Below are 26,783 nucleotides of genomic sequence, written 5' to 3' on the forward strand. Positions count from 1 at the left end.
AAATAGCTACTTTTTTCCCTTCTTTATTTATCTGCTTTCTAGATTCAGTTTCCCTAAAGATTAACAACTTAAAAAAAAAATACCAAAGCAATCTTGGGATTTGTATCATGAGTCTGTTACTCTGACTTTCACCTACACTAGGATATTGTGCTTTAACTACTAAGGAGTAAGAAAATTTTAGAAAGTAAAATAGTCTAAAATTATCCTATAAACTTTGTATGATAGCTATTATTCTCTGTTAAAATCTTAAATGGCTCTATATACTTCCTAAAAGTGGTCATAAAGCATTTATTTCTCTTGCTGATCTAACAACATAAACATCTAAAATTTATTTTCATTGTATGCAATAAAGTATAAGATTATGTATATTTTTCTTCAAGACTGGAGTCAAATATATATATAAGAACCTTAACCCTGTGGTTCTCTTATTTCCAAAATTGGTGGTAAGAGAAGGCAAGATTTACCATAAAGTACAGAGCGGGTCTAAAACTTAAACTCAAGTGTTATGACTGTGTTCTTAATTTAATACAGTTGACTTATTTACAGTTTCAAAGACACTAACATAAACTACATCACTAATCATCAGGCATAAGTGTCTGAAGAAGCAGATCACGTCTTCATACCTCCTAAAGGACATTTTAACCACTTTGTCGTTGGCCAGTAGACTGCACTGATGGAGTGCTGGAGAACAGCATCGCCCTTCTGCATTATTTGGAAGTAAGAGCCAGTATTAACTCCTTCCTGGTTCATCTAGCACCTTAACCTGAGCTGGGTGTGCTTCAGCATGTTGACCATGTGACTGACCCTTAGCACATACAATTTTTTAGATTCCCAATGTGTAGAGACCAATGTCTTACCTATATTCTTGGAAATGGTGGTAGCAAAATTAATTGGGATATATAGTGATTGAGCTAATGTTAGAAATCACTCTAGACTATTCCCTGAATGCTCTAAAGGTAAAACAAGTGACCAAACAGAAACCAAGATTGACAAAATGCTGGAGGAACATCAATGGGAAGTGTAAAAGGAAGAAGAGTGGGAGCATGAACCTCTCTAAGAGCCTTTGTCTGTGCAGCTAGAGAGAGAGAAGTCAGAACACAGCACCTGAAATAGAAATGTTCTATCTTAGCTCTAACTTAGGTAGAAACAGGATTTTATAATATGAGGGGATGTCTGGTTCACACCTTATGGGAATTGAATCTTTTTGAACATAAAAGTCATTAAAGGTACATAAAAAGAAAATACAACTTTACAAAGGTTTTTGAACAAAAAGAATTTTTACAGAGCTATGGGGCAGTAATCATATGACCTGAAAAATAGCCTTAGATCCCTCATAAAATAGTGCTTTGAGAATATGAGGCTAGATTTTTTTTCTAATAAAAGACCCCAAAATTATTAGTGAAGTTGTCTAAGTGGACTATAAAAACGTCCCACAAGCAAGCTGGTTAAAGCTAAGTGCTAATCTCAGAGGTGGCAGAGAGGGAGTCTCATGATGCCTAAGATAATTTCTGGCCATCAGCAAACAGATTAGTGGTGTTCACCATTACAGTTACGTTACAATTTGAAATGAAAGGCGTTTAACCTTTTTTTAACAGAATACTCTAAAACAGGGATAACACATCATTTGTCTGATACAACTTCGTAATATTTATAGATACTTTTGACCCTATACATATTATCCCTATTGAATTCTTTCTGCCAGATCACTAGACTTAAAAAAAATTTTTTTAGAAAATAAATCTGTTTTCTTTGATTTGGGAAGAGCTAGAAAGTAAATGACCCCTACCTGTGAGAGGCTCCATGGGGGCTGCTGAGCTTGCGGCAGGCCAAACTTACTCTGGGGTGCACCCATTTGTCCCACCATTCCTCCTTGGGGGCCAACAACGTTTTGAGGAAGTGGCATCACACCAGTTTGTGCATTTCCCATAAACCCATTGGGCATGGGCATGCCCACCATCATGCTTGGACTCTGTCCCATCACATTTCCTATAAGGCCAGGAGCTGCAGGCACAGGCACACCCATCGATGGAAAGCCCTGAAACGCAGCTGGTGCTTGGGAGGTAAATGGTATATTTGTGGGTCCCATAAATACACCTGCACCACAAAAAGAAAATGAATGAAGACAGCGCTATCACGTGCAGTTGCACTCACCTCTATAATCACAGAAAAACTGCCTTTCTGAACAGCAAATATTTAATTCCAGTTTGGCTGCTCCGACTACTCAGAACAGCCCACACCTAAACCCTGAGAGCTGGTTATTTCTAGAATGCAGACAAATCAGTTATTAACCTGAGTAATTTTAATTAAGAAATGTAAATCATATGCAACAGCCACACAAAATATCTTCCACCATGAAGACCAAACTATGTAGCATGAGATCATACACTTTTTTTTGCTGACTTGTACCACTGGTCTCCCAGTACCAAACAGGCAAGTGAGAGCTGACTATATCTCACTTCAATAGATGTAGTGGGCTGCGAAATAATTTTAGCTCATATGTGAAATGCAGCTCATTATTTAAAGGAAATGGTCTGAAAGATTAAAAGTCTGTAAACAATAAGCCTTATGCTAATATTTTGTTATGATTACAAAAAAATTCAGTTTTTTTTAGTCCATGTGGTAACTCAAGACTGTTTACCTGCAGAGAAAATATACTGTATACAAAGTCGTAAACTTCATACATGTCAAGTTTCAATAATTCATCAAAGATAATCCGTGTTCTATAAGCTTGTGAAACAATATTTAGTGATCTATGAACAGCTTGTTAATTCCAAATAAAGTTCTGTGAATCCTGTACATGCCTCTTAATTTTTAATTCTAATGCTCGTTCATTTCAGTTTCATAGTTGTATAAACTGCAACAACAAAAGCACTCACTACATGGAACAATAAAGAAAATATATAATTGATCTTATTATAATTACAAAGGATATGCTTCTAGTAATGTCACTGAAAGCAGATATCGAAATTCATTACCAGGAGTACTTTGCTGTTGAATGGTTCCTGTGCCATACAGAGATAAGATGGAGTCTTTGGAAAGCTGTTTCTTTGCCACTTCTTCTGATTTTGTAGTTTGCTCAGTGAATAAATCTAGATCCCCAGATGTTACTGTAGACAGGGTTGCAGCTGCTGGTGCAGAGGATGTCCCCTGAGACAAACACCAAACTAAGCTATCAAATTCTGCACAGTAAAGCACAGCTTATCCATTACTTAAAATCCAAATAAAGTTATAAAATTAGACAGGAATCAAACAATTGTAGAAGGTAAAATGGTGCCATTCAAGAGGATCACTCACAAGCCCATACAAAAACATCTACAGCCATGGCAGTACTTCTTAATTTGAATGTTAATGTAGGTAGACTGAAGCCTTTTCACAGTAAGTTGCATTTACTACCTAAGGTGATGCCAAGTTTTTGCTCATCAAATCCTGAACACAATGGGCTCAACAGTGGTTACAGAGGAGGCAGCTGTCTGAGGACCACCACTCCACAGCAACTACTGCTCCAAGAAACTGGTATCCTTTGGAATAAACATTTCTACAACAGACCATAAGAGGATTTGCAATGGCTGCTTAAAAGGTTTTATCTTCTCAAAACCTGCATAATAAGATTTTTATACATCTAATCAGTTTTAACTACAACATTAGGCTACTTCTAATCTATCCAGAAATGAAGGTACAGCAAAACTTTGACCATCTACAGTCTCAACATATCCTGCACTTCCCTTTTGGACAAGGCGGCAAATAAACACAAATACAAATAAACATGTAGATATTTAATATAAAACAAACATTTTCACTTAATCTCATATCTTGCGAACAGTATTATGCAATCACAACAGCAAACCTTAATCATCTCTGTAGTCATTAAATATTAAATCACATTCACATTTGTTATATGGACTTGTTTTGAATATGAAGAGTTTCAAAGAATTCTATGAAGACTAGTAAAAACTGGCTGATTCTTCTCAAACTAGAGAATAAGGTGAGTAGCAAGTGGAAAATAAATTCAAACATTTAATGTCCTCCTAGAACACCATGTGATGAGGTACCATCCAAACACTATACTTGTAAACTACACAGAACAGTATTTTGAATCTTATGACTAAGCAAGAATTTTAAGTGACAAAAAGCCACTTAATTTTCAAAAAATTCAAATATGTAAGAAATTAGATATCATAGAATACTAAATATCACAATACCCTTGAATAAAATATATCTAAGCTACCAATGGAAGCAGCAGCGGCAGATCATAGAGCTACGAGCATGGGCTGGAGCCTGTCTGCCAGGACTAGAGCCTGCCCCCACGACTTTCTATGGTACACTCAGACATGTCACTTAACTTCTTTCAATCTCTCTCCTGTAAACTGGGGATAAGCTTGATGATCACAAGAAGTGTTTTGCACAATGGTTGGATTAAGTACTTGGTGTTTATTGTTAATATTTTTTATAAAACAAAGCAACTACATCACTAAGTGATCTTTTTATCACACTATCTGTTGAACCAAAAAAATCTGCTCAAAACGCTGGGGTCTATTCCCTGTGGAAGAGAGAGAACTATAAGAAAACCCAAAATGTTGGGAAGCTATGATTCTACTCTCATAGTAGAGCAGCCTAATATTCACATACTGTAAACATCATAATATGAAACATCTACCTCCAAAAGGACACAGTCTAAAAACAGCCAAACTGATCGGCAGGACTAGTAAGCCCTCAAATGTCCACTTACTTTTTGGTGCTCCATTCGCCAGCACTACAACCCCAAGATAAAAGGAGAACAACTTCTGCCTCTCATTTTACACTTCAGGAAGTGCAGAGCATCTAACCAAAGGCTCTCTGGCCTTCTGGGACCCAAGGGCTTAATCAAGAAAAAACAAGACTCGGCCCTTGTGTATGTATAGGTACTGTTGGTGTATGTACATGTATATGAAATATCAGGAAAGGGGTTTCTCCATGTCAACACTGAAGACTGGAACTGTTCCCCCTCCAGCCCCCAAAACACATGTACGCTCCTGTCAACTAAGTATTTCTAACCCCCTTTAAGAAAGACTAGACCCCAGACAGGTAAGGCAGATGGTAAAATCAATCTACTTCATATTCATAAGTTAGAAAATCTTTTACTAGAATTTGTATATACTCAGAAAATAAAGAGTGAAAGAACACAGGGTTCAGAAGAATTCAAAATCTTGGTGTCCAAAACTAGTTTGAGCTCAATTTCACATACTAAAAACCCACCAAAACGAGTAAATTACATAGTAGCAATATATGCATAAAATCTGTAGTTTCAGCACCATCCCCCATTTTCAAAGGCATTATTTTGAAAATATGTTTGGATTTTTTTTTTTCCCCCAGATGAAGTCTCGCTCTTGTCCCCCAGGCTGGAGTGCAATGGCGCAATCTTGGCTCACTGAAACCTCTGCCTCCCGGGTTCAAGCAACTCTCCTGCCTCAGCCTCCTGAGTAGCTGGGATTACAGGCATCTGCCACCACGCCCGGCTAATTTTTGTATTTTAAGTAGAGACGGGGTTTCATCATGTTGGCCAGGCTGGTCTCCAACTCCTGACCTCGGGTGATTCGCCCGCCTCAGCCTCCCAAAGGGCTGGCATTACAGGCGTGAACCAGCATGCCCAGCCAAATATGTCTGAATTTTAATCTCTACATGAAGTTTAGATGAAAGATACTACTGTTCACCAAATATTTCACAGGGCTCAACATAACAATGTTCCAAAAGAAGTATTAGATATAATTTTAAAAATTAACCTTATGTCCTACCAGGTACTGCTCAGAATGCCCAAAGTCTAAAGGCCAGCCGCCACCCCTCCTAAAGCCAGAGGCTACACTCCTTGTCATGGCACTGCTTGTGCTTCAGAATTAAATGAAGTCTGCATTGTTCTGCTTGCTGCTTTAATACAGAACAGAACACGTGAAGTACGCTGAAACCTCAGAGGTGGAGTCTAACTCTCTAAGCAGTTGCAAAGCAACTGTCAGACCCCAGTGACAGTGCTAAATAAGTCTAGCAGGTGTAACAGCCGTACTACAATGCTAGACTAAAAATAAATTACTTTTCACATTCTGATTGTCAAATATCCTAAATACTTCTTTCCAAAGACACAATATTAGACAATTCTGTCACATGTACACCTATGTCTGTACAAATTGGTAAGGTAATTAATGTTAATTGAAACAACAGTAACAATACTGTCTCTTTCTTATGTGTGTTATAGGAGGTGAAGAAGGGGCAAAGCCATAAAATAAGCTATTTTGCTGAAAATAAACACTACTGCTGCAGACAATTTTGATAAAGATCCATTTAAATTAATTATTCCTAAGAAATCTACTTGTTCCATTCTAATGGTAACTATATAATGACTATCACAATAACAATATGTGCAACAGAAATATGTTACTAGTCTTCTTATAAGACGTTGACTTTTTCTTATTAAAACTGTCTACTGGAACAATTCAGATTTGACTTAGTTTTTCTATGGAAGGAATATTTTATCTCAAAAATTATGCTGCACAAACTGGTTATTTGTAAAGTATAAACTTAAAATAGAATCTTAATGTTGTAAGCTTAAGAGTAATTTGTTTCCTGAAATTTCATATAGTTCACGTTACAGAAATTCCATGTACTGTTAAGAAGGCAATTCAAAATTTCTTCACCATTAACATTTTAAAAATTTCCCAATCATTATTATTACTGTTCTAGATTTTTTAAAAATCACTTAAAAAAAAAAAGCAAGGTAGATTTTAAGGCTAAGTTAAAACATAATTTGCCTTCATTTTAAAAAGACAATGAGTACTGAATTTGCTAGAACTTCTGCAGTTAATATTTACAAACACCCACAGTTTTAAAAGCTCTGAAGTAAGTGACCTTGTTGATCTCAGGGAAGTCGATGTAGTCAGGGTTTTTCTACTTGTTCATTCTAAATACTGTTGTTTCCCTAAAGCTAGGGTTAGAACTTTAAAGATAGTCAATATTTTAGGTTTTGTGGGTTATACAGTCTCTGTTGTTAATATTTAACTCTGCTTTTGTAGCAGGAAACCAGCCACACATAGTATGTAAATCAGTGGGAGCGGCTGTGTGCCAATAAAACTTTATTTGCAAAAAGAAGCTGCTGGCTTAGTTTGCAAACCCCTGGACTAAAGAACAGGGGACTTTTAAATCAGTTACTGCTCAGAAACAATTCTTCCAAAATTGAAATTTTGAAACTTTTCAAAAAGGAAATAAGCAGCGACCATATAAAACCATATTCTTATCACATACCTGAGCTGGAGGCATGCCAGTTGCAGGTAAGGGATTAGAAATCATTGGTCCGAAGATGTCCAGATCGTCATTCAGGGGTGGCACCGTTGTGTTCCCATTGGTCACTGGTGCCACAGCAGGGCCATCTGAAAAGAATATAGATTCTTGTCTTAAAGTAGAATATCTTAAATTACTTGAAACATGGCATTATTTTAAAAATTGATATATGGTTTAAAAAAACAAAAAAAAGTTCAAAAGGTGGTAAAACATTTGTTCTCCTTCTACCCACCCCAGTATCCCCTTTCCCAAAGAAACCATTTCCAGTTTTGTTGATTCCCCCAGAAATATTCTTTATCCATTGGTTTCTAGGTATATATCTAAACCTCCTTTTTAACCAATGGTATCATACTATTCACATTATTTTGCACCCTAATTTTTTAAATAAGATCATAGGTTTTTATGGTGTTTCCTATATGCCAGGCACTGTTCTGGGTACTTTACATGTATCAACTCATTTAATCTTCATACACTTATGAGGTAAAAACTACTTTTGAGATAAGGGGCTAAGGTGGAATTTGATACCACACTCTTATAAATAATCCTTCTCCATAAATGTATGTGTGAGGGTGTGTTTGGAGATAATTTAATTTTGACCTACCATGGAAATAAGTTTTGATGATTTATACCATGGAAATAAGTTTTTTACCTACCATGGAAATAACATTGATGAAATGTTACGTTTTGAAGTCACAACATGGAAGAAAACTAGATAGAAAAAAGGAAACATACATACAATATTTAAACTGATTCTACAGGAAGTATCCATAGAACTCCAAAATAAATCCTTTCTTCCTTCCAGCACAGCCACTTTTACTGATGGCTGTACCAAGCCACTGCACTGTACAGGCAAAGGGACTCTGACAGAGCTTCCTACTTTAAAATTCAAATTAAAAAACAGTTTTAAAAACTGTAATTTCAAAAATTCAAAACTGGCTTCTTTTATATCCCTTTTTTATGTTGGTGAACATTTATAAGGGCTGGGGGCAGGAGCTGAAGTGGAGTGCTGTGGGTCGAGTTTGCATGCACAGCACTCCGGGACTGGAACATCTCACAGAGTTCAGTTTTCTGTAACCACAACCAAGTAACAGTTCAGAGCATCACAACTCCAGCCTCTTGAGAGTTATAGCCTAATAAATCTTCTAGCTTAACAATCTACAGTCTCATTTGATCTCTCTTTGATAGACCATACTCTCATCAAAGGGAAATCCATCATCTTTAAAAACCTTTTCAACAATGAATGGGATATCTTGCACAAAGTAGATACTCAAATATTAACAAATTCAGTGGAGGATCTACCATCTCATTCATATTTCCACCACAATCTACAGAAACTTAGAGAGTTCTTGTCTTTTTCCAAGTATAACTACAGAAATTAGTATCTTTTATTTCTCTGTTTAAGCTTCAGTGAATTACAAAGAATTATTAATACATAATCAAAATAAAATATTTTTTACTATTTATTTTATAAAAGAGTGTGTAAAGTCCAAATTAGGTTAATTTGGAAGTTATTCAACTGCAAATTTTTCAAGTCATTTTCAGTGATATCACATTATCACAACCATTAAAAGAAATGTATTGATATGTATTATACATGTTATATCTATATCAAGTACTATGGACAATTAAAAGGTGAAGCAATAAAACAATGTATGTAGATTATTATAATTTGTAATATATAGAATTTTAAACTGAGACAACTATCAAAGAATTAAGACTCAAACATGAAAATAATTTTTTTCATTTCTAACCCTTTCAAATGGCAATATTCATTTTAAAGTTAGACCTCCTTAAAGAGATAATTTGTTTTCTAGTTCATTCCATACCCCATTTACATGATGTATAGTACATTATATAAATATCAGCTAGAAATAAAGTGATATTTTAAAGGGACAAGGCATTCTAGGTTTAAAAACACAACTAAGGAATACCTTTTTTGTTTGTATCTACACTTCAGTAAAGAAAGTCCAATAATAATGACATATAAGCCAGTGGTGCTTTAACTTGTGAGCTACAGAGTTGGAGATGGGCAAACATCATCATCAACTAGACATGTTTCATTCTGTCACATGAATTGAGGAAGCACTTTTTTAGCTGCAAATATAACTATTATATATAAAATGTATATATATTTATATATGTAAAAATGTTATATGTTTATAAAATTTAAACTCAAATAGAAGCATGTGTCCTGTGAAACAATGTAAACCACAACCAAAATAAAAGGAAAAAAAATGGTGACAAGCTGAATATAAGCAACTATTTCCAGTTTTTCCGTTACACTTTTTTTTACTTTATTAAGTAGTAGTAAACAAAATCAGACAAATTTATGGCAAAAAAAATTTAACACGAGAAAATCCCATTGATTTTTTGGCAAACTAAGAAAATACTATCAATTGCCTTTTACCACAGCACATGTTCACAGAACACCAGTGTGCCCAGGATGCACTTAGTGAGAATCACAAAGTTCATCCACTACAAGCCAATGCTATGTCTTATTACTTTTGTAAACTGTACAGCTTTCAGAAATTTTAAGTCTGTTCTACTTAGTACCTTAGACTCCACTCAGAATATTTACTTACACTTTCAAATCTAAACAATATTTGATATCTAGCAATATATTTTCTAACCCGCAAAACACCACACAGCACATTATTTGGTTTCTGAAGTCTTATTTTACCTTTCACCCCCTTTAGTATCACATATGTGACTAATAACTTGTCCAGCATCACAGAGCAGGAGCAAAGTCTTAGACTGTAATCTTACTCAATGTTTACTGTAAAAGCAACACATTCTTGTAAAAGATTCAAACCATGCAAAAATGAAGAAACTAAAAGTACCCACCATAGATGGTGGTGACAGTTGTGCAATGTGAATGTACTTAATGCCACTGATTATATATCGTAAAATATTTAAAATGGTAAATTTTATGTGTTGTGTTACCACAATTTTAAAAACAATGTACATAGGATCATACAAAAATAGTCTTCTTTATATAAATTATGTATGTGTAGGTAGGGGGTTTGCATTCTGTGATACTGCATGTGCCTATTAATAATTTATTTATTCAATGTGTGACTCAAGAGAATTTAGGTAGTTTCCAGATTTTCACCATTAAAAACAGAATGGTGGACATCCACATTCCTCTATATAAAGTCTACACAGCTCATGTCCCTTCACTGCAATGTAACTTGAATTCTGTTTTTACCACTGCACTATGAACAAATCCATATTCTCTTTCCATGTGTTTTATTATTGTTATTACTATATTAAAACTAGCCTCTTGAAATTTCTGGCATTTCATACAAACAACGAAGTTGTGATCTCTCTGTAACCAGTCACCACGGTTATTAGAGTTGTCATGAAGTCAATTCACAAGGTCAGTCTGAGGGACGTGGAATCCTTTTTAGAATGAGATAGAGGAAGCACCTGCTTAGGGACAGCAATCTTTGTGGCAAGGCTGACACTGTTTTCAATTGGTTAAGGAAGACTTTCTCATACCCCCCAAAAACCTGAGGTAAGGAACTTTCTGCCAGGCCTCACCAAGATTTTTCTCTACATAGCATCCTTGTGATGAGCATAGGTGATTGCTCTCTGCTCTCACCATCTGCAACATACCTGCCCCTCTTTTGCCTCTACTCCATCTTCTCCCCATGTGATGGGTTATCCATCTTAATGGTGGGTTCTGGATTTCACAGCCATCAATTTTTCTAGTTACTATCAAAGCTATGCGTTCACAGAATTGTTGAAAAACAAATTCTTAACCGAAACGAAAACTTCTCAGCCTTGCGAAACTGGTAAATACAAGTTCCCAATGAGTTTTCAATGGTTGCCAATTTTACTTACAACATTTGGCTTGCTTAACACATTATTTAAAAGGGATTGCTTCAATTCATTTAGAAGGTCATTGCATTTTAAATTTTCAGTGTTCAAAAAGGACAATTAAAGACTCATTATCATTACCATCATTATAAATATCACATTCATCCTGGATGTTTTTAAAGAATGCTTACATGTTATCATTTTTGTCCCCATGCAAGATGAGAAGGGCCTCTCCTTCCATTATCTCCGGTTATACCAACTAGGACACAGAGCAATGAAAAGACTTCCTCAATGTCATTCACCTTTTTAAGCAGCAAAATTTGTACTAGAACAGAGTCTTCTCACACCTAGGCTAGTGCTCTTTTCTTTAAACCACATTTCATCAAAAGCCATGTAATTTCAACTTCACCTAATTATAAACAAATCACTTTAAAGTTCTGAAAAATTTAAAAAAACTTTAAAATAGTTTATAATTATTTGTACTAAGTTTGAGAAGCAGTTAAACAGTCCAAAAATCGTTCAGTGCCACACTCAACATTTGCCTCATCCTGTCCCCACTCCACTGTCCTGTACTGACACCAGTATCTTTTCAATTTATAGGGAGGGATTCAGGTGGATATGGTCTTCAGTGAGCAAACTGGGCTCCCGGAAACAACTGTGGGATATAATCAGGCCTTTGTCAACTAAGAGTATTCACAAATTATTGGGAGTTAAATGAATCCTTTTGATCATGGGCCCACTAATAACATGGTCTTTACTGATTAATAAAAGCTCAGAGGCCACAACATCAAGAAAATACCAAGATGTTGACAACAGTTTTTCAGATAATTAACTGTAACATTTAGAAAGTATAAGGCTTATTCAAATTAAATAGTGTAAATCACCATAATGTAAGAAAAACATTTAAATCAGCATGGGTTATACCTTGTTGGTGCATGCACACAAATATACAGTCACACACACACACACACACACACACACACACGCGGAAACTTCCTTTTTCAGGGGAGAGAGAACATCAGACCACGCAGTGCCTTCTATGAGATGAGGGGATGTCTGTGAAAACTAATCAGAATTCACCGTAGACATGCACCTTGCTCAGCTACAGAATGATGGTGGGAGCAGCAGGAGGCAGCAGTCCCCCTTTAATTAGTATGCAGAAACAGTAGCTGGTGGACAATAAAAATAATGGGAGATCCAGAGTAGAAGAAAAGCCTAGGGCAAATGGAGGAAATTCAGCTGGGAACAACATCATAAAGAACGATAATGAAGCACAAAGGACCCCTTGAAAAGGCAATGAGCAAACAGAAGAAATTAGGACAATGCAGTAAAATGAAGATAGGATTTCAATCTTGAAGGCAAGACATCAAACCTACAGTTAAGTAGCTTGTAGGTAAGTATTTTCTTTCTTCATTACCTTAAGATGTTAGGCTAGTGTCTTATTTGGGAACTGAACTGGTAGATGAATGTTTTCAACTGCCCACATATGAGAAACTGACAGGAAAAGGTTAAAATGTTTTCAGCTGCAGAAAAAAATTGTTAAAATCAGTGCTACAACTTCCAAGAACAGAAGGCATGCCCAGCATGCATTCACTGGCCCACTTCACATCATGACACTGAGAGATGTTAGAAAGAGGTAACATTTCAAATATGACAAAGTCATGAAGGCCAGTCTCTTGTCACCTAAAAATCCTCAATATGGTAAGTGAGCCAGCTGATTCTATTAATTGTAACTATACTAGAATTCATCTGATACCAATAATCCAAATGAGGATAAGGTAAATAAAGTATTTTTAACAACAGTGTCTTCCCCTTGGCACATTCCAAGTGCCTTTAAATGACAATTTATAAACTAAAAGGAAATAAGAATACAACACTTCGTATTTTAATACATGTTTAAACACTAATATTTATTTAAGTGCTATGTGCCAGATACTCTGATCAATAAAGTATCTCAGTTTAATCCTTACCTCACCTGGAAGGAATCTGCACAGTAAGCCTAGGACTTCAACATGGGTCTCGATGGCGCACCCAGAAAACTCAACTGCTCTAATCAGTTTGAGAAATGTTTCCCAGTATTCTCAGGCAGAAACAGGTGCCCATTCCCTACCCAGAGTTACAAATTGACCTACCTCCCTAAAATAGTGCCCTGAGGGCAGGGGCTAGATTCACCACCCAGCCCAGGCACAGTACTTGGCACAAGCTCCTTTCTGAGGCACAGGGTGACTCCTGAGTCCACAACACCCACACCACCTCAACTGCAGGCCATACCACCCACAGCCGGTCAGTCAGGCCTACCAACTTTGCCTCCAAATGTTCCGCTAATCCAGGGGCTGCAAAGTAGAAGCCTTCCCAAGCATCTTATCCTTTTCATTTTTAGTTTTTATGGCATCTGAATGTTCTTAGGCTGAACAGGCATGCCCCAGCACTCCAGAAGCCTCTTTACTCCCCACTGGCACCACTTTCATAGCCCAGAGCCCATGAACAGTCCCACCTGCTTCGTCACCAGGAAGAGTGCAGCTGCCTCCTTAATTTAATACCTAGCGCAAAGCAAATAATAAATGATTAATTGAAATGCTTTCCAAACACAGGTTATGGGAGGATTTCTTGGTGACAGCAGAGCCATGGTGGAAAACAATTAGTAGTTCAGGTGATCCTACTTTTGTGGGAGAAAAGTGAAATAATGACACTATTTTTGAAAATTACCAGCAATTTCCTGGCTACAAATCCTTTTCAGTCCTCATCCTACTTACCACCAGCACATTTAGCCCCAGCTGATCCTTCCTCCTGGAAAATCGCCTCTTAAGAGTTTAGAGCCACATTCTCCTTGAAGACTCCCCAGCCATTGCTACCAATATCCTGGACTGGCTCCTCTTCCTCTGTTTTCATAGACACAGCTTCCATGCAACTATCTGCCTATGAGATTACAACTGCTTGTTAACTAGAATCCCTACACCAGGGCTTCCGTTTTCCAGGTTAACAAGTGAAGTGAGGCTGGAATTCTTTCTCTCAATCATAAATGTGTCTCCAACGCCTCTATGTCCAAAGCTCAGTGCATCACTGTTGTGACAGCACCTCACAGGACTATTCTACCTGCTACCTCACTGGTGGGAGCCATATCTTACCCTCCTACTAATCTGTTCCAACTGTCCTAACATAGCACTTGTGTGCCCTATGATAGGATACAGATGGGTTTTAAATCATAAGATCCTCTACAAAGGTACGGCTCTAAAAGCTGCATTTATCTGGGTATCTGCTTATCTTTTCCAACTGTTATTCACTCTAAAGGTGACCTCCATAAAACATTAGATTATACTTGAAATAAGTTTGCATAGCACAAAATAAACTTATTTTCTTCTCCTCTAGCAGCAGCAAGAAAAATCAACCTCTGAATTAAGGAAAATATAATTTAAATTGGAATTTTAGCATTAATCCAGATTTCAAACTGAATTCTCATAACCTGTTCTCTTAGATAATCCCATCTTTTCCCTCAATGATAATTCTGTCTTCCAGTTTCTGGATGGCAACCCCATCCCCCTCTGGCACTACTATAAACACACAGAGCTGCATCTTCTGGTGTTTACCAGTGTTCCATGAACTCTGCTGGTGCTCAATAAATATTAATTGAATTCATTCTTTACTTGAATGTCAGAGGCATTAGCTGGTCATAATCTATTTGCACAAATAAGAAAAAATGTCAAAAAGCAACATGAGATTTTATGTATTATTAATGTAGTTTAAGGCAGATAAGAATGTGATAAGTAAATGGCTGTTTTTCATTACCATTTTTGACTGAGCATGAACCTTATACCTTTAGTACACCCTTGCTACAATGAAAACTCCCAAATCTAATTCTTCTTCCATAACTAGTCAGGCGTCACCATAAGCAGTGATGAATTTAAAGTGGAAACAGCACTGTTTAAAGAAGGCTGCTTCCATGATATTCAGTGATTCTCTCTTTAATGGCAAAACTCCTTAAAGCTTTCTAAATTTTCACGCTGATGAAAGAACCCTTTTTATTTTCTACTCAAGAAACCATCTAAAGTTTTATCCTTAATTTTTATTATTACTTGGAATTCCTTTATATTAAAACACAGGACTTGATTTGTAAAATCAACTCATGTCTGTCTTATTTTAGTAAATTCAAGTCATAAATGTCCATTTGAAGCATATTAAAATTTTTAAGCTTTATGTTGTTTTCAATTTTTTTAAGTGTGCCTGAGAGCTAAGTGGAGCTATTTATTTTTATTTTTCAGTTAATTTTTCATACAGTTAAATAGTTAGTATTTAGGCTAATTTGCTAAAATGACTAACATGGTCTTAAAAGAGAATCCTAATCCTCTTGCTGTATTTGGCCCTACCTTTTCAAGCCACTACCAAACTGCCAGTCTACTGTACCAGCAGGGAAATCTACTACACATTTCTACAAACCAGCCAACTTTTGAGCAGGGAATTCCCTTATGCACAGGCACTATGATGCTGTGTAAGGGGAAGAGCCCCATGGTGCTACTGTCTTTCAGAAGACACCACACACACATGCACATATGTGCGCACACACACACATACTGATTTAGAGCTATCTGAAATAACTGAGAAGTGGTATAAGGAGGAAGCTTTGTAGAACTGATTGCTTAAAAAATAAATATATATCAAATCACTGCACCATTTTATGGCCTCAAAAAACAAGAAATATATAAATATGAAACCAAATTGTATACACCAAATTTCTTTCTAAATGTTTAAAATAGTGATAAACTAGATTCCTGAGGCCACCCAATTTCCTCAGTTCTTTTAGTCAGCTGCAAATCCATCAGAGGCCACAGACCATGCTTTGCAATCACTGTTTCCCTCTGTCTCCCTCTTTCTCTCTAATGGTAGTGGCTATTCAAGGAATAACCCAGCAGGAGTCCTACTCCGTGTTACTCAGCATAATTTTTGAGTCCCTTCTCCACACATTCCTTCAAAGGCCTGTACTACCTCTTGGTGATCCCCCATGACCTGGTGTTCAGGTTATAGTCTCAGTACAGGACTGTGTGCAAGTTACTGTGCTAGGTGCTTCACATAAAGCACACCATTTATTCTGGCACTCAGCTACAGAAGAGTTCCTATTTCCATTTCCCAGATGAAGCTGCTAGAGGGCAGACAAAACACAGGTACTACCTCTAAACCAAGGATCACGCCCCCATGACTTAATACTGCCATCTATTGATTTGATGAATGGGTCCAATGTCTATTTTGTGTAGCATAATCTCACCTGTTACAAGTTTTATTTTCTATCACAGCTTAACACGGTGTTAAGAATATGAGCCCTGAAGTCAGACTACTCAGTCTAAATCCCAGTTCTGTAATCTACCATCGGTGTGACCTTGTGCAGTTCACTTAACCTCTCTGTGCCTCAGTTTTCTCATCTATAAAAGGGAAATAATAATAGTTCACCAATCTCAGAGCTGTTGCAAAAATTCAATAAATAAATATCTGTCAGCACTCAAAACAGCCCCTGGCATATAGTTAGCAGCATCTGATTATTAACATAATAAGATAATTTAATACTTGGGTTAGATGCCTTGCTTTGGTTCATCTTAAGAGCTGAAATTAGACTTTGGCATTAAACAGATCTAGGTTTGAGTCCTAATTCTATTGTATAGCAGCAATGTCTTGCAAATTAATTTTTGTTAGCTTATTAGTTGTTAGTTTTATTATTATTAGTTTAATTAAAAAAAAAAAAAGGAAAAAGTGTGTGTGGGTGTGTACCCTAAAGAGCTGCTGTCAGGATGAAATGCAAGTGTGCCAGATACCACAAACTACCAAAGCCCCATCTGGGCGCTTCTTGCTGGCAAAGCCTACTCCACTCTACAGGATGAATACTATTTTCCTAGCCTCTCTTGCAACTAGAGTGAGGTAATACAATCCAATTCTGACCAAGCGTACCCTGGGAATCCTGCTGGGGATTTTTCTGGCAAGTTTTTCCTCCTGAGAAAAGAAATTGGTGAGGAAAAAGCCATCCTTTAGGCGTGGTCCTATAAGGATAGGATGCTGCACCATCCATGTGTTGGCCATAAGGGGACGAGCCTCCAGAGTAAAGCCAGTACTATGATGAGGGTGGCAGAATGAGGAGAAGCAAAGAGGAACCTGGCTCCCTGCACTCACTGTTCCACCACTGCACAGCCCCAAACCACCCTGTCTCCAGATTTCTCTTTGAATGAGATAATTAGATGTCCTTATGTTCAAGCCATTTTCAGGCTTCCTGTTACTTGTCGTTTGAAGTTGCCTCATTCAGAGTTCAATTTTACTCCTCTTTGTCCTATCCCCTAGCACATTCTCTGGAGGTTCTGTGCTGTTTCCAAGACGCCGTCCCTTCTTGCTCTCTTCTAAAGTCTGTGATATCATCAACTCCCCCAACGGCACCTCTTTCTGGTGCCAGTTCACTGACTGCCCTGGTACTGACTCAGGACCACTTGCAAGTATCTGCCCACTGCTAGTTACCTTACACCAATATATTTATGTAAATGCATTTTCTTTCCTATGCAGGTGTGATTACATAAGAATAAACCAATTCCTAAGACCTCCTTTTTGAAAGGATAATAATAGTTCATAACAATAGTTCACTGAGCATACTTTTCTGAGCAGAGGCAATACAAGTTGTTATCAGGTTTTAAACTATATCTGAAAAACATAAGAGACTATAAAATTTTCTTGGGCACTTCTGCTATAGTCCTCCCCACCTTCAATCCTCCTCCAAGAAAAGGGGCATGTGCACACAACTACACAAACGTCCTCCGGATCTGGTCAAATAGGTAGCTGTAGGACACCAGCAGCTTTCCAGGTCCACTGGGAACTGTGGATCACCAGGACCACTGCTGCTAAATCTGGCATTCTTTTACTCAGTTCATTCCCAAATTTGCTTTATAGCACATGGGCGGCTTTGAGAAATGGCTAGAATTTTTTCTGTAGGAATTTTCTGCCTGAAAGGTAAGTAGAGTACTTTCTGTATTCATCTCTCTCATATAAAACTGGGTATGTGTTGCTAATAATAAAATGGGTTATATACTGATGGCTTAATTTCACTAGCATTGTCTTGACCACTGTCATATGTTAAAGCTTTTATTTCCTGAACACAAGCATGAATGGAGAAACTAAAATTTGCAAACTTTTTTCATCAACTTCCCCAAAACAGAAACACAAGTGTACACCCCTGAGCTAGATTTTCATCACCAAGATCATGACTCAATTCTTTGTGAGATGCTTTCTGGGGCACTGACAGGATGAGGTCACCCCAGACATCCTTGGCAGTGCACCCCTGACACACACAATTCTGTTCCTGGTAGGGCTGTGGATAACGCCTCCTGACAAGGAACCAGGCTGCTCTGCAGTGTGCATGTGGTACACAGATGGCCACAAAACAGAACCCCTGCAGGAACCATTAACGGGAGGTTGAAATGAAACCTCTAGGGTCACATCCAAGGCCAGTTATAAGTAATTCTTCTCAAGCCTTATGCCCAAAGCATGCGCTCGCCCTTGAAGACTTTATTCTCAGAGGCGGTCTTATGCCCCCACACTCCAAAAATAAGCCCTACTGAATAGAAGCATTAGTCTGGGGGAACTGTCCTAACCAATTGGTAAGCAGTCTGTCAATTTTTATCATCTTTAAAACTAATAAACAACAAAGAATAGACACTAGCCTAACAGTATAATTCACAGTCCTAAACTAGCTTCCCAAGTAAGGGGACCCGACGAGCACTCTTCTCACAAACCCTAGAAGCTGATTTTAATTCTATTTTAACATAGGACGTGCATACTCAAGTCAGCATATGTCTGTATTTGATTCAAATTTGGTACATTCAGAGATTATTCATTCTGGCACTTAGTCAACATGGGCCAAAGGCCCTCGGTAATTTCTAGGACTGGAGGCAGCTCAAGTATCTCACCCTGTTTGTGGTATTAGAGAGTAAAGTACTATAATAAATAGTAGTCCTACAGCTTTCAAATACGAATTAATATCTAAATATGAGGTAGCTCTTGTAAGTACTATCGGGAACATAAAGCAGGGGTGAGCAAACCCTAGCCCCATGCCTGTTTTTAAAATCGATCGGAACATAAGCATGCTCATTCATTTACATGTTCGTTTATGGCTACTTGCATACTACAATGGGAGTTGACTAGTTGCAACAGAGATCATAAGGCCTGCAAAGCCAAAAATAATGTCTATTTGGCCCTTCTTGGAAAAAATTGGACAACCTCTGCTAAAAAGTATATAATATAAAGCATTTTATGTTTGAACTTTGAATGGGTAGTAGATCAGGAAAGGTGAGCTTAAGAAAGGTTTTACCTGAGTTACTGGGTTACAAAAAATAAAGTAGGTTCATTAAAGTCCCATTTAAAGGAAAGATCAAATCTCTTAAAACTAGTCTTAAGTATTACGCTATTATGAAACTGTTAAGAGTGATAAAGAAGGCATGAGTCCCAAGGATCCGCAGTTGTGTAACTGAACTATCGCTATGCAGTTTTTCTCTATATTTTCTGGAAATGTTTTAAGTTAATGTCTGTTCTAATCTCACTCATACGGAGATATGCCGTCATCTTTGCATTACCATAAATCATACTTCAAGGCACCTACCCCTACAATTTGCGCTGTTTTTCAATTTACGGGGGAAAACCAGGGTCCCATTAGAGGACAGCGGCATGCTTCTGAGCAGATAAAGAGCCTGAGGCCCGAGGTGGACACCAATCATCAATCCACATTTAGAATCACTGTTTGTTTTGAGCTGAAAGAGACCTTTGATTTCTCTGTAGTCTCCTGGACTTCCATGAATTCATCAAATTTTATGCTCTAACACAGCTTTTTTAAAAAAAAAAAAGTCTGAAAATATTTTTTAAAAGAGTTTAGGAAATTGATAACCAGCAGATGTAAAGAGCTGTATGTGCTCTAGGTAAGACACTTCCTCTCCTGCTGCTACAACTCCCTCACAGCAAGACAGCCCTCTTTCTAAACGCATCTCCCACCCCTCCCACCTTTGGAACTCTTTCACCAAATGATCTAAAACCCACTATCAGTCATTGCAAAATCCCCCATATATTCTTAATCTTTTTCACAAACAGTCCCTGACTTCTGCTAAATGAACTTTGGTTCTCCCCTAAAGACACTGTTTCCCGAAGCTGTCCCACTGTCCAAAAGAGCAACATCCCAGCAGACCTACAAACCCATGAGTGACAGAAATAAGTGTTAGTTGATGTAAGCCACTGAAATTTTGGAGTTGTTTGCTATGTAACATGCACAGCAAGAGGTGACTGTTTTAGAAACTGATACAAGAGGGGTGCTGCCACAACCGAACCCTAAAATCTATGGCATTGACTTTGAGACAAGGTGGTAGAAGATAAGGAAACATATGCAATAGTGAAATGGCTGGTGAACAGTGCCCCACAAGAATCAGGAAGGTAGAAAATGTATCAAATGAAGTTATAGTAGAGCTGCCCTAGCTGACCCACAGAAAGAGAGAAACAGATGTTTAATGTTGTAAGCTGTTGAAACCTAGGCTTATTTACTATGCAGTATCATTCCAACAATAATGGAATATCTCAAAGGCCACTCATACTGTTTGTCGACTAGATGCCATTCACTCCGGGCTATTCAAGGACACTGCTAGAGCAATTTGTCCTTGTCCTGAAAGTATCAGATTTACCTCTCTACAGTTCATTTCTAACACTAAACAACTTGTAATGTCATCCTTAAAAAAACCCTTTCCTGCCCACCTTGCCCTACGATAATCTAGTCTCAGCACAACCACCACAATAATTCTTTAAATACTACAGTCAGATTATTTCTTTTCAGCAAATTCCTCCAATGTGTTTCCAGGTCACTCAGAGTTAAAACCAAGTCCTGTTATAGTCAGCTTGCACCCTCCCTACCCCTTCCTTCCTTGTCTCCTCTGTTACTATTCTCCCCCCAGATCATTCCACTTTAGCCACACTGTCATCCTTGCTGGTCCTTGCACACTTCAAGTAGGCTCCTACTGAAGAGCCTTTCCATCTGCTGTGTTCTTCTCAGAATGCTCTTGCTTACAGATCCAGATATCCAGACATTCTTCACGCCTTTGCTCCAATAAGACATCTGTGAATGCCTCCCTGTCCACCCTATTTAAAATTACAACCATCCATTTCTGTTTTCTTTCATCTATAGTACTTACCACCTATAACCTACGATATATTTTATTTAATTGTTTATTCACTGTCTCTCCAGATGAAATGAAAGCCCCAGAAGTTAGGAGTTGTAGTCTGTCCTCTTTCAGATCTATCTCCTTAGTGTCTACAATGGTACCTTGACACACAGTAGACAGTAGCTATTTGTTGAATGGAATGAGTGTGTAAGATAAGAATCAGGCCTAGTTTATATTTTATATTTCTAAGTTATAAACTAATAAACCAGGCAAGGCAGACTGAAAAAGGAAGCTGCAGTGAAGACAAAGATATACTACAGTTTTACTAAGATATTTTTTTACTTTAGTAATATTTTTTTTTCTTTTTCTCTCATTTACAGTAAAGGAAATAAAACAAGAAATTATGAGGACTACAATTCAACGTAATTGTATTTAGAGCCCCTGGACTGAAGCCTTATTTTCAAAATTACAGTTATTTTTTATATTTCTAATATACAACTTTTTACCATCATAGAAGAATTGTACCTCCAGGGAGTATATTTGTATGATGTACCAGCTTCCTAAGAAATGAATAAAACATTCAGCTATAATTCTTAAAACAGACAACAATTTACTCAATAACAACTAGGATCAATTTTTTGGAAAGCAGTATATGAAGTTCAACTATTCCAACTAACTGCCTTTTACTCTTTTCCTTCTCAATCTTTCTCCAAACTAAACAAAGAGAAAGATTGAAATTATTCCTGTGCCAAGGCTCAGATATTACTAAAAGTAACCTTTTATCAAGCCAATTCTTTTAGAAGAAAAAAATGTAAAAAAAAAAAAAAAAAAAAAAAAAGAGAGAGAGAGAAGCTAACAATATTTGTAGATAAGCACAATATAAACACCCCTTGAATGAAGGCCTGCTTACTTACCACACAGACTACATATACCTTTCAGCCATGAGAACAAATAGGACATTAAATTAAAACGAGCACTTCTCATTATCATTGAATAAGTTATATGAATCTAGTCACTAGATTTGGATGCAAAATGTGTTGCTTCAGTTAACCAAAATTAAATTTTATTTTAAACCAACACATTTTACAATAAGGCTACCCTAGAATTATTTTGTTAAGGGGAAAAATCCCCCACAAAACTGAAAATTCGAGAGACAGAGAAGAGAAAATAATCCACTCTTTATTGTAAGCACTAAAATGTCACATCTACCAAGCCTTTGAAGATTACTGTGATATCTTCTTTTCCCCAAGGAACTCATTACTTGTATTTCAGTGAAGACAGTGCTGACAGACACCAGCTCCCTTATTAAAGATTTCCTTTTTGTGGGAAGTTAGCAAACTAATCATACCATTTTCAAATTCAGTTAACAGGTACGTTTTGGTATACTGAAGATAAAGCCATTATATTCACTCCAAGTAAAAGTTTCAATTGTTTTGTAACTCTAGCAGCGACCTTTTATTTTCTATCACTTACCAAGTCCTAAAAGATCCACAGTGGGCTCCGCAGCTTTTTTAGGGCTGGTACTTTTTTTAGGCTCCAGTTGCTGTTCTTCTTTCTTCTGCAGCTTTAAAGTAAATAATTGGATTTATTAATTTTTCTTAAGTAAATTTAACAAAATTTTAAGCCCCAATTAATTACACGTTTTTGATAAACAGTGTAAAAAAGTAAATGAAACACAGTATAATAAAACCTAGAATATTGTTCATTATATAAAAAAACAAGTAAACATGACTGTTGAAGTTGCAATGACAGTCCTTACATATTGGGACCCCAAAATTGTGAATAAAACAATTTAACTCTTAATATAATTGTCCTTAACTACTAGCTCTTTTATATGAAATTACACAATTTAAAGAAACACATTTCATATTAGTTCCTAGACACTATTAATGTACTTCTGTGTCCCCACTCAAATTTCATCTTGTAGATCCCATAATTCCCATCTTTTATATGAAATTATACATTTTGAAGAAATGCATTTCATATTATTTCCTGGCTACTACTAATGTACTCCTATGATACAGTTTCATTCTGTGTCTCCACCCAAATCTCATCTTGTAGCTCCCATAATTCCCATGTGTTATGGGAGGGATCCAGTGGGAGATAATTAAATCATGGGGGCAGGTCTTTCCTGTGCTATTTGTTTATGTTAAGGAGGAGTTTCCCTACACAAGCTCTTCTTGCCTGCTGCCATACACATAAGATGTGACTTGCTCTTCCTTGCCTTCTGTCATGATTGTGAGGCCTCCCCAACCACACGGAACTGTGAGTCCAATTAAACCTCTTTCTTCTGTAAATTGCCCAGTCTCAGGTATGTCTTTATCCGCGGCATGAAAATGGACTAATACATCCTGTTAGCTGAGACTGGAGAGGCCTCAGAGTCTTCATGAGCACACTGTTAACCCATCATCCACACACTGTATGATACATGAGACACAACTGCCAAGAAAAGTCTAATGAAATGGTATTTGATATACTTTCTTCCTGAATCTACATTATTAATTACTTTTTAAATATAATATTCTTCTAGTTCTCAGGAGCCCAAGTCACAGTTACACATTCCAAACTTACTTTCTCACAAAAAACACTGTATAGGACAGAATGAAAAAACCTACACTTACTGGATTATCAATTCTAAAGCCTACTTCTAATAAACTAAGAAAATAAAACTTTCAGTTGAGTGCAGTGGCTCACACCTGTAATACCAGCACTTTAGGAGGACAAGGTGGGAGGATCCCTTGAGCCCAGGAGTTTGAGTCCAGCCTGGGCAACATAGCAAGACTCTGTCTCTACAAAAAATGAAGAAATTAGCTGGGTGTGGTGGTGCACACCTGTAGTCTCAGCTACTCGGGAGGCTGAGGCTCAAGGATTGTTTGAGCCCAGGATGTTGAGGCTGCAGTGAGCTATGATTGCACCACTGCAGTTCCAGCCTGGGCGACAGAGTAAGACACTGTCTCTCAAAACGAAATAAATAAATAAAGAAAACATCAATTCATTTGTCAAACCATTTCAAGATCATTTCTTCTACAACTACCTAAAGAATTCACAACTTAGTTATATGAGTTCATTTTTTGTTAGCTACTAGAGATATGTTAACTTCTAAAAACATGTATCTATCCTTATTTGTTTTTTAATCACTATACTCTCCCTTAGAATTGTTTAATCAATTAGCCTACTATTACCAGCTGTCAAGTCTTTAATAACTCTCTCAAATACAGAATTAGCCACCTGTAACAATAATATACTTTTCAGAAGTTTAATATAATCCATTTCACATTCTCTGTGCTTTCACTTTTCAATCTCTAATACAGGTTCAGACTTATCTTGCTTATCAAAAGGATTTCAAAATAATTTCAAGAAAAATATTCCCTGTAGTCATGAAGTAAGGAATTCTTTTCAACTGATTACTCAATCTGTTACTATAAATAATCAAATCTGCAAGGGAATCTGAGGATCGTGTGGCCACGAGCATGCAAACTTCAAATATTCCACGGCAGGATCCTAGCAGCTTCCTGGGGTAGGTCTTCATATGGTTACATCACAGCCTATAATACTCTGGAGAGTGTCTTAAAGTAGTCTCTAAGTAGGTACTTAAGTCTAATCCCTATTTTACTTTGGCTTAAAAATCAGAAAACTTTGAAGTTGAAAATAAACTTAGATAATCTGGCCAAACACACATTCATTCTGCAAATTAACTGAGGCTCAGATGTTATGTGCCAAATAGGAATACAGGAACTAAAATTCTTATTTTCTGCCACTCCTTATTTTTTTTTTTTTTTTTTTTTTTTTTTTTTTTTTTTTTTTTTTTTTTTTTTGGGGGGGGGGTGTATTTTACTGCATCTTCTTCCATGGAAAAAAGCATAAAACAAACTAAACTTGTGAGGAATTCCTTCCTATTTATTTTCTATGACCTAAGACTTTGGAACCTCTTCAGGCTAAAAAGGATCTTTATAAAAAATTCAAATAGAAACTCTGGTTTATAAGGCGTCTGTCACCAAATTAGAACTACCTTTTAAAATACTGCTGAGTATGAAACTATCTGTCATGGTTTGAAAAGGAAAGAAAAAGCCAAATCGAGCAATGCAGAGGTCCTCTGGTAATCCCGACCCCCCACTCCCAGAACTACTGCAAACAATTTGGAAACTATCTTTCTTTCCAGATGTTCACACATGTATCTGTGTTCTAAAAGCTTCTCATGTTCCTAACATTTCAGTTTAAATGGGTAGTCATCAACCATTTCCATAGGAAACTATATAAATGAGAACATATGTATAGCTGTGCAAAGTAAACAGAAACACTAAGGCAAGAATAAGGGAAACCCTAAACAGCTTATCAAATTGCAGGTGGGGCCCACTAGCAGTTTTTGAAATCTATTTTACGGGCCACAACTAAACATTTTTTTGGCATATAAAAATGATACAGAATAGAAAACAGAGTACACTGCATAAAAGAAAGGTAAATATTCCTAGATTGTTGTTTTGCACATTTGTACACACATGTGAGCACAAATCTGGATCATTATGTAAAATGTATTTCTTAGCAGAGTGGTAGGTTGAGAAACACTGCTCTAAAGACAGTCTGCTCCTTTGCTCCTACAATGGGTCAAATTATGAATGAGAAATGTTTATGCCCTAAACCCCATTATTCCAAGTAGAGTTGGCTATTCTAGATGGATTTCAACAATTCAGACATGAATTATCCTTAGAGTTGGCATCTGAAAGGTTGTCTCACAAATCAAAAAAGCAAAAGGACTGATCACTTTAAAATCTACTTTGTATCCCTCCATTATCGAATCTTGTGGAGGCCATAATCTGAACACATCAATGTGTGGCAAACGTGATTTTAGAGATTACTCCTCTACGTCTTCATAGTATATACATTATATACGTCTTCATATATATATTAGTGAAAGCCACAAAGATTAAATTCAAATGATACTCTTCTTCACTGATAATTGCAAACATAAGAAATTAACCTCTTTTTTATTTTTAAAACATTTAAGGATAAATACACCAAAGCACAAATTACATAGGTAAGGAAACTTCCTAAAATTCTAGATAGAGTAACAAGTACTTAACCTTTTAGAGCTTAATATCCATTAAGAGTTATTAATTTTCTATACAGTTTTCTTGAAAGACTTTCTAACAAAAATTGAAAGTTATTTCTTATTTATATTTAAAATTATTTTTACAGATTTTTGTGTAAAATGACAGAAACTAAGTACGTATTTTCCTAGTCCTAGATGAGTAATAATAACTAAAAATACAGACTCAGGAGATGCTGTTGTTGGAATGTGTCACCCAAAGTTCACATGTTGGAAATTTAATCCCAATGTAACAGTTTTGAAAGGTGGAGCCTAGTAAGAGAAAATTAGGTCAGAAGGGCTCTACTCTCATGAACAGATTAAAATCATTACCACAGGCATAGGTTAGTTATCAAGGGAATGAGTTTGTTACAAAAACAATTTCGGTCCCCTCTTGTTCGAGTGCTCTCTTGCCCTTCCAACTTCCA

At 36.8% G+C, this 26,783-nt stretch overlaps 1 protein-coding gene across 1 annotated transcript in view; it reads right to left on the bottom strand.

Moving 5' to 3' along the window:
• Positions 1-26,783, bottom strand: part of SMAP1 (small ArfGAP 1) — a 228,354-nt gene that overhangs the window by 1,917 nt on the left and 199,654 nt on the right. The window contains exons 7-10 of the mRNA XM_011969385.1: positions 22,746-22,836; positions 7,264-7,388; positions 2,976-3,147; positions 1,787-2,094 (exon numbers count right to left, since the gene is read on the bottom strand). Of these exons, the coding sequence (XP_011824775.1) occupies positions 1,787-2,094; positions 2,976-3,147; positions 7,264-7,388; positions 22,746-22,836 (696 nt within the window). The remainder of the gene's footprint in view (positions 1-1,786; positions 2,095-2,975; positions 3,148-7,263; positions 7,389-22,745; positions 22,837-26,783) is intronic.

This window comes from Mandrillus leucophaeus, unplaced genomic scaffold (genome assembly GCF_000951045.1).
Source record: "Mandrillus leucophaeus isolate KB7577 unplaced genomic scaffold, Mleu.le_1.0 Scaffold889, whole genome shotgun sequence".
Taxonomy (NCBI): domain Eukaryota; kingdom Metazoa; phylum Chordata; class Mammalia; order Primates; family Cercopithecidae; genus Mandrillus; species Mandrillus leucophaeus.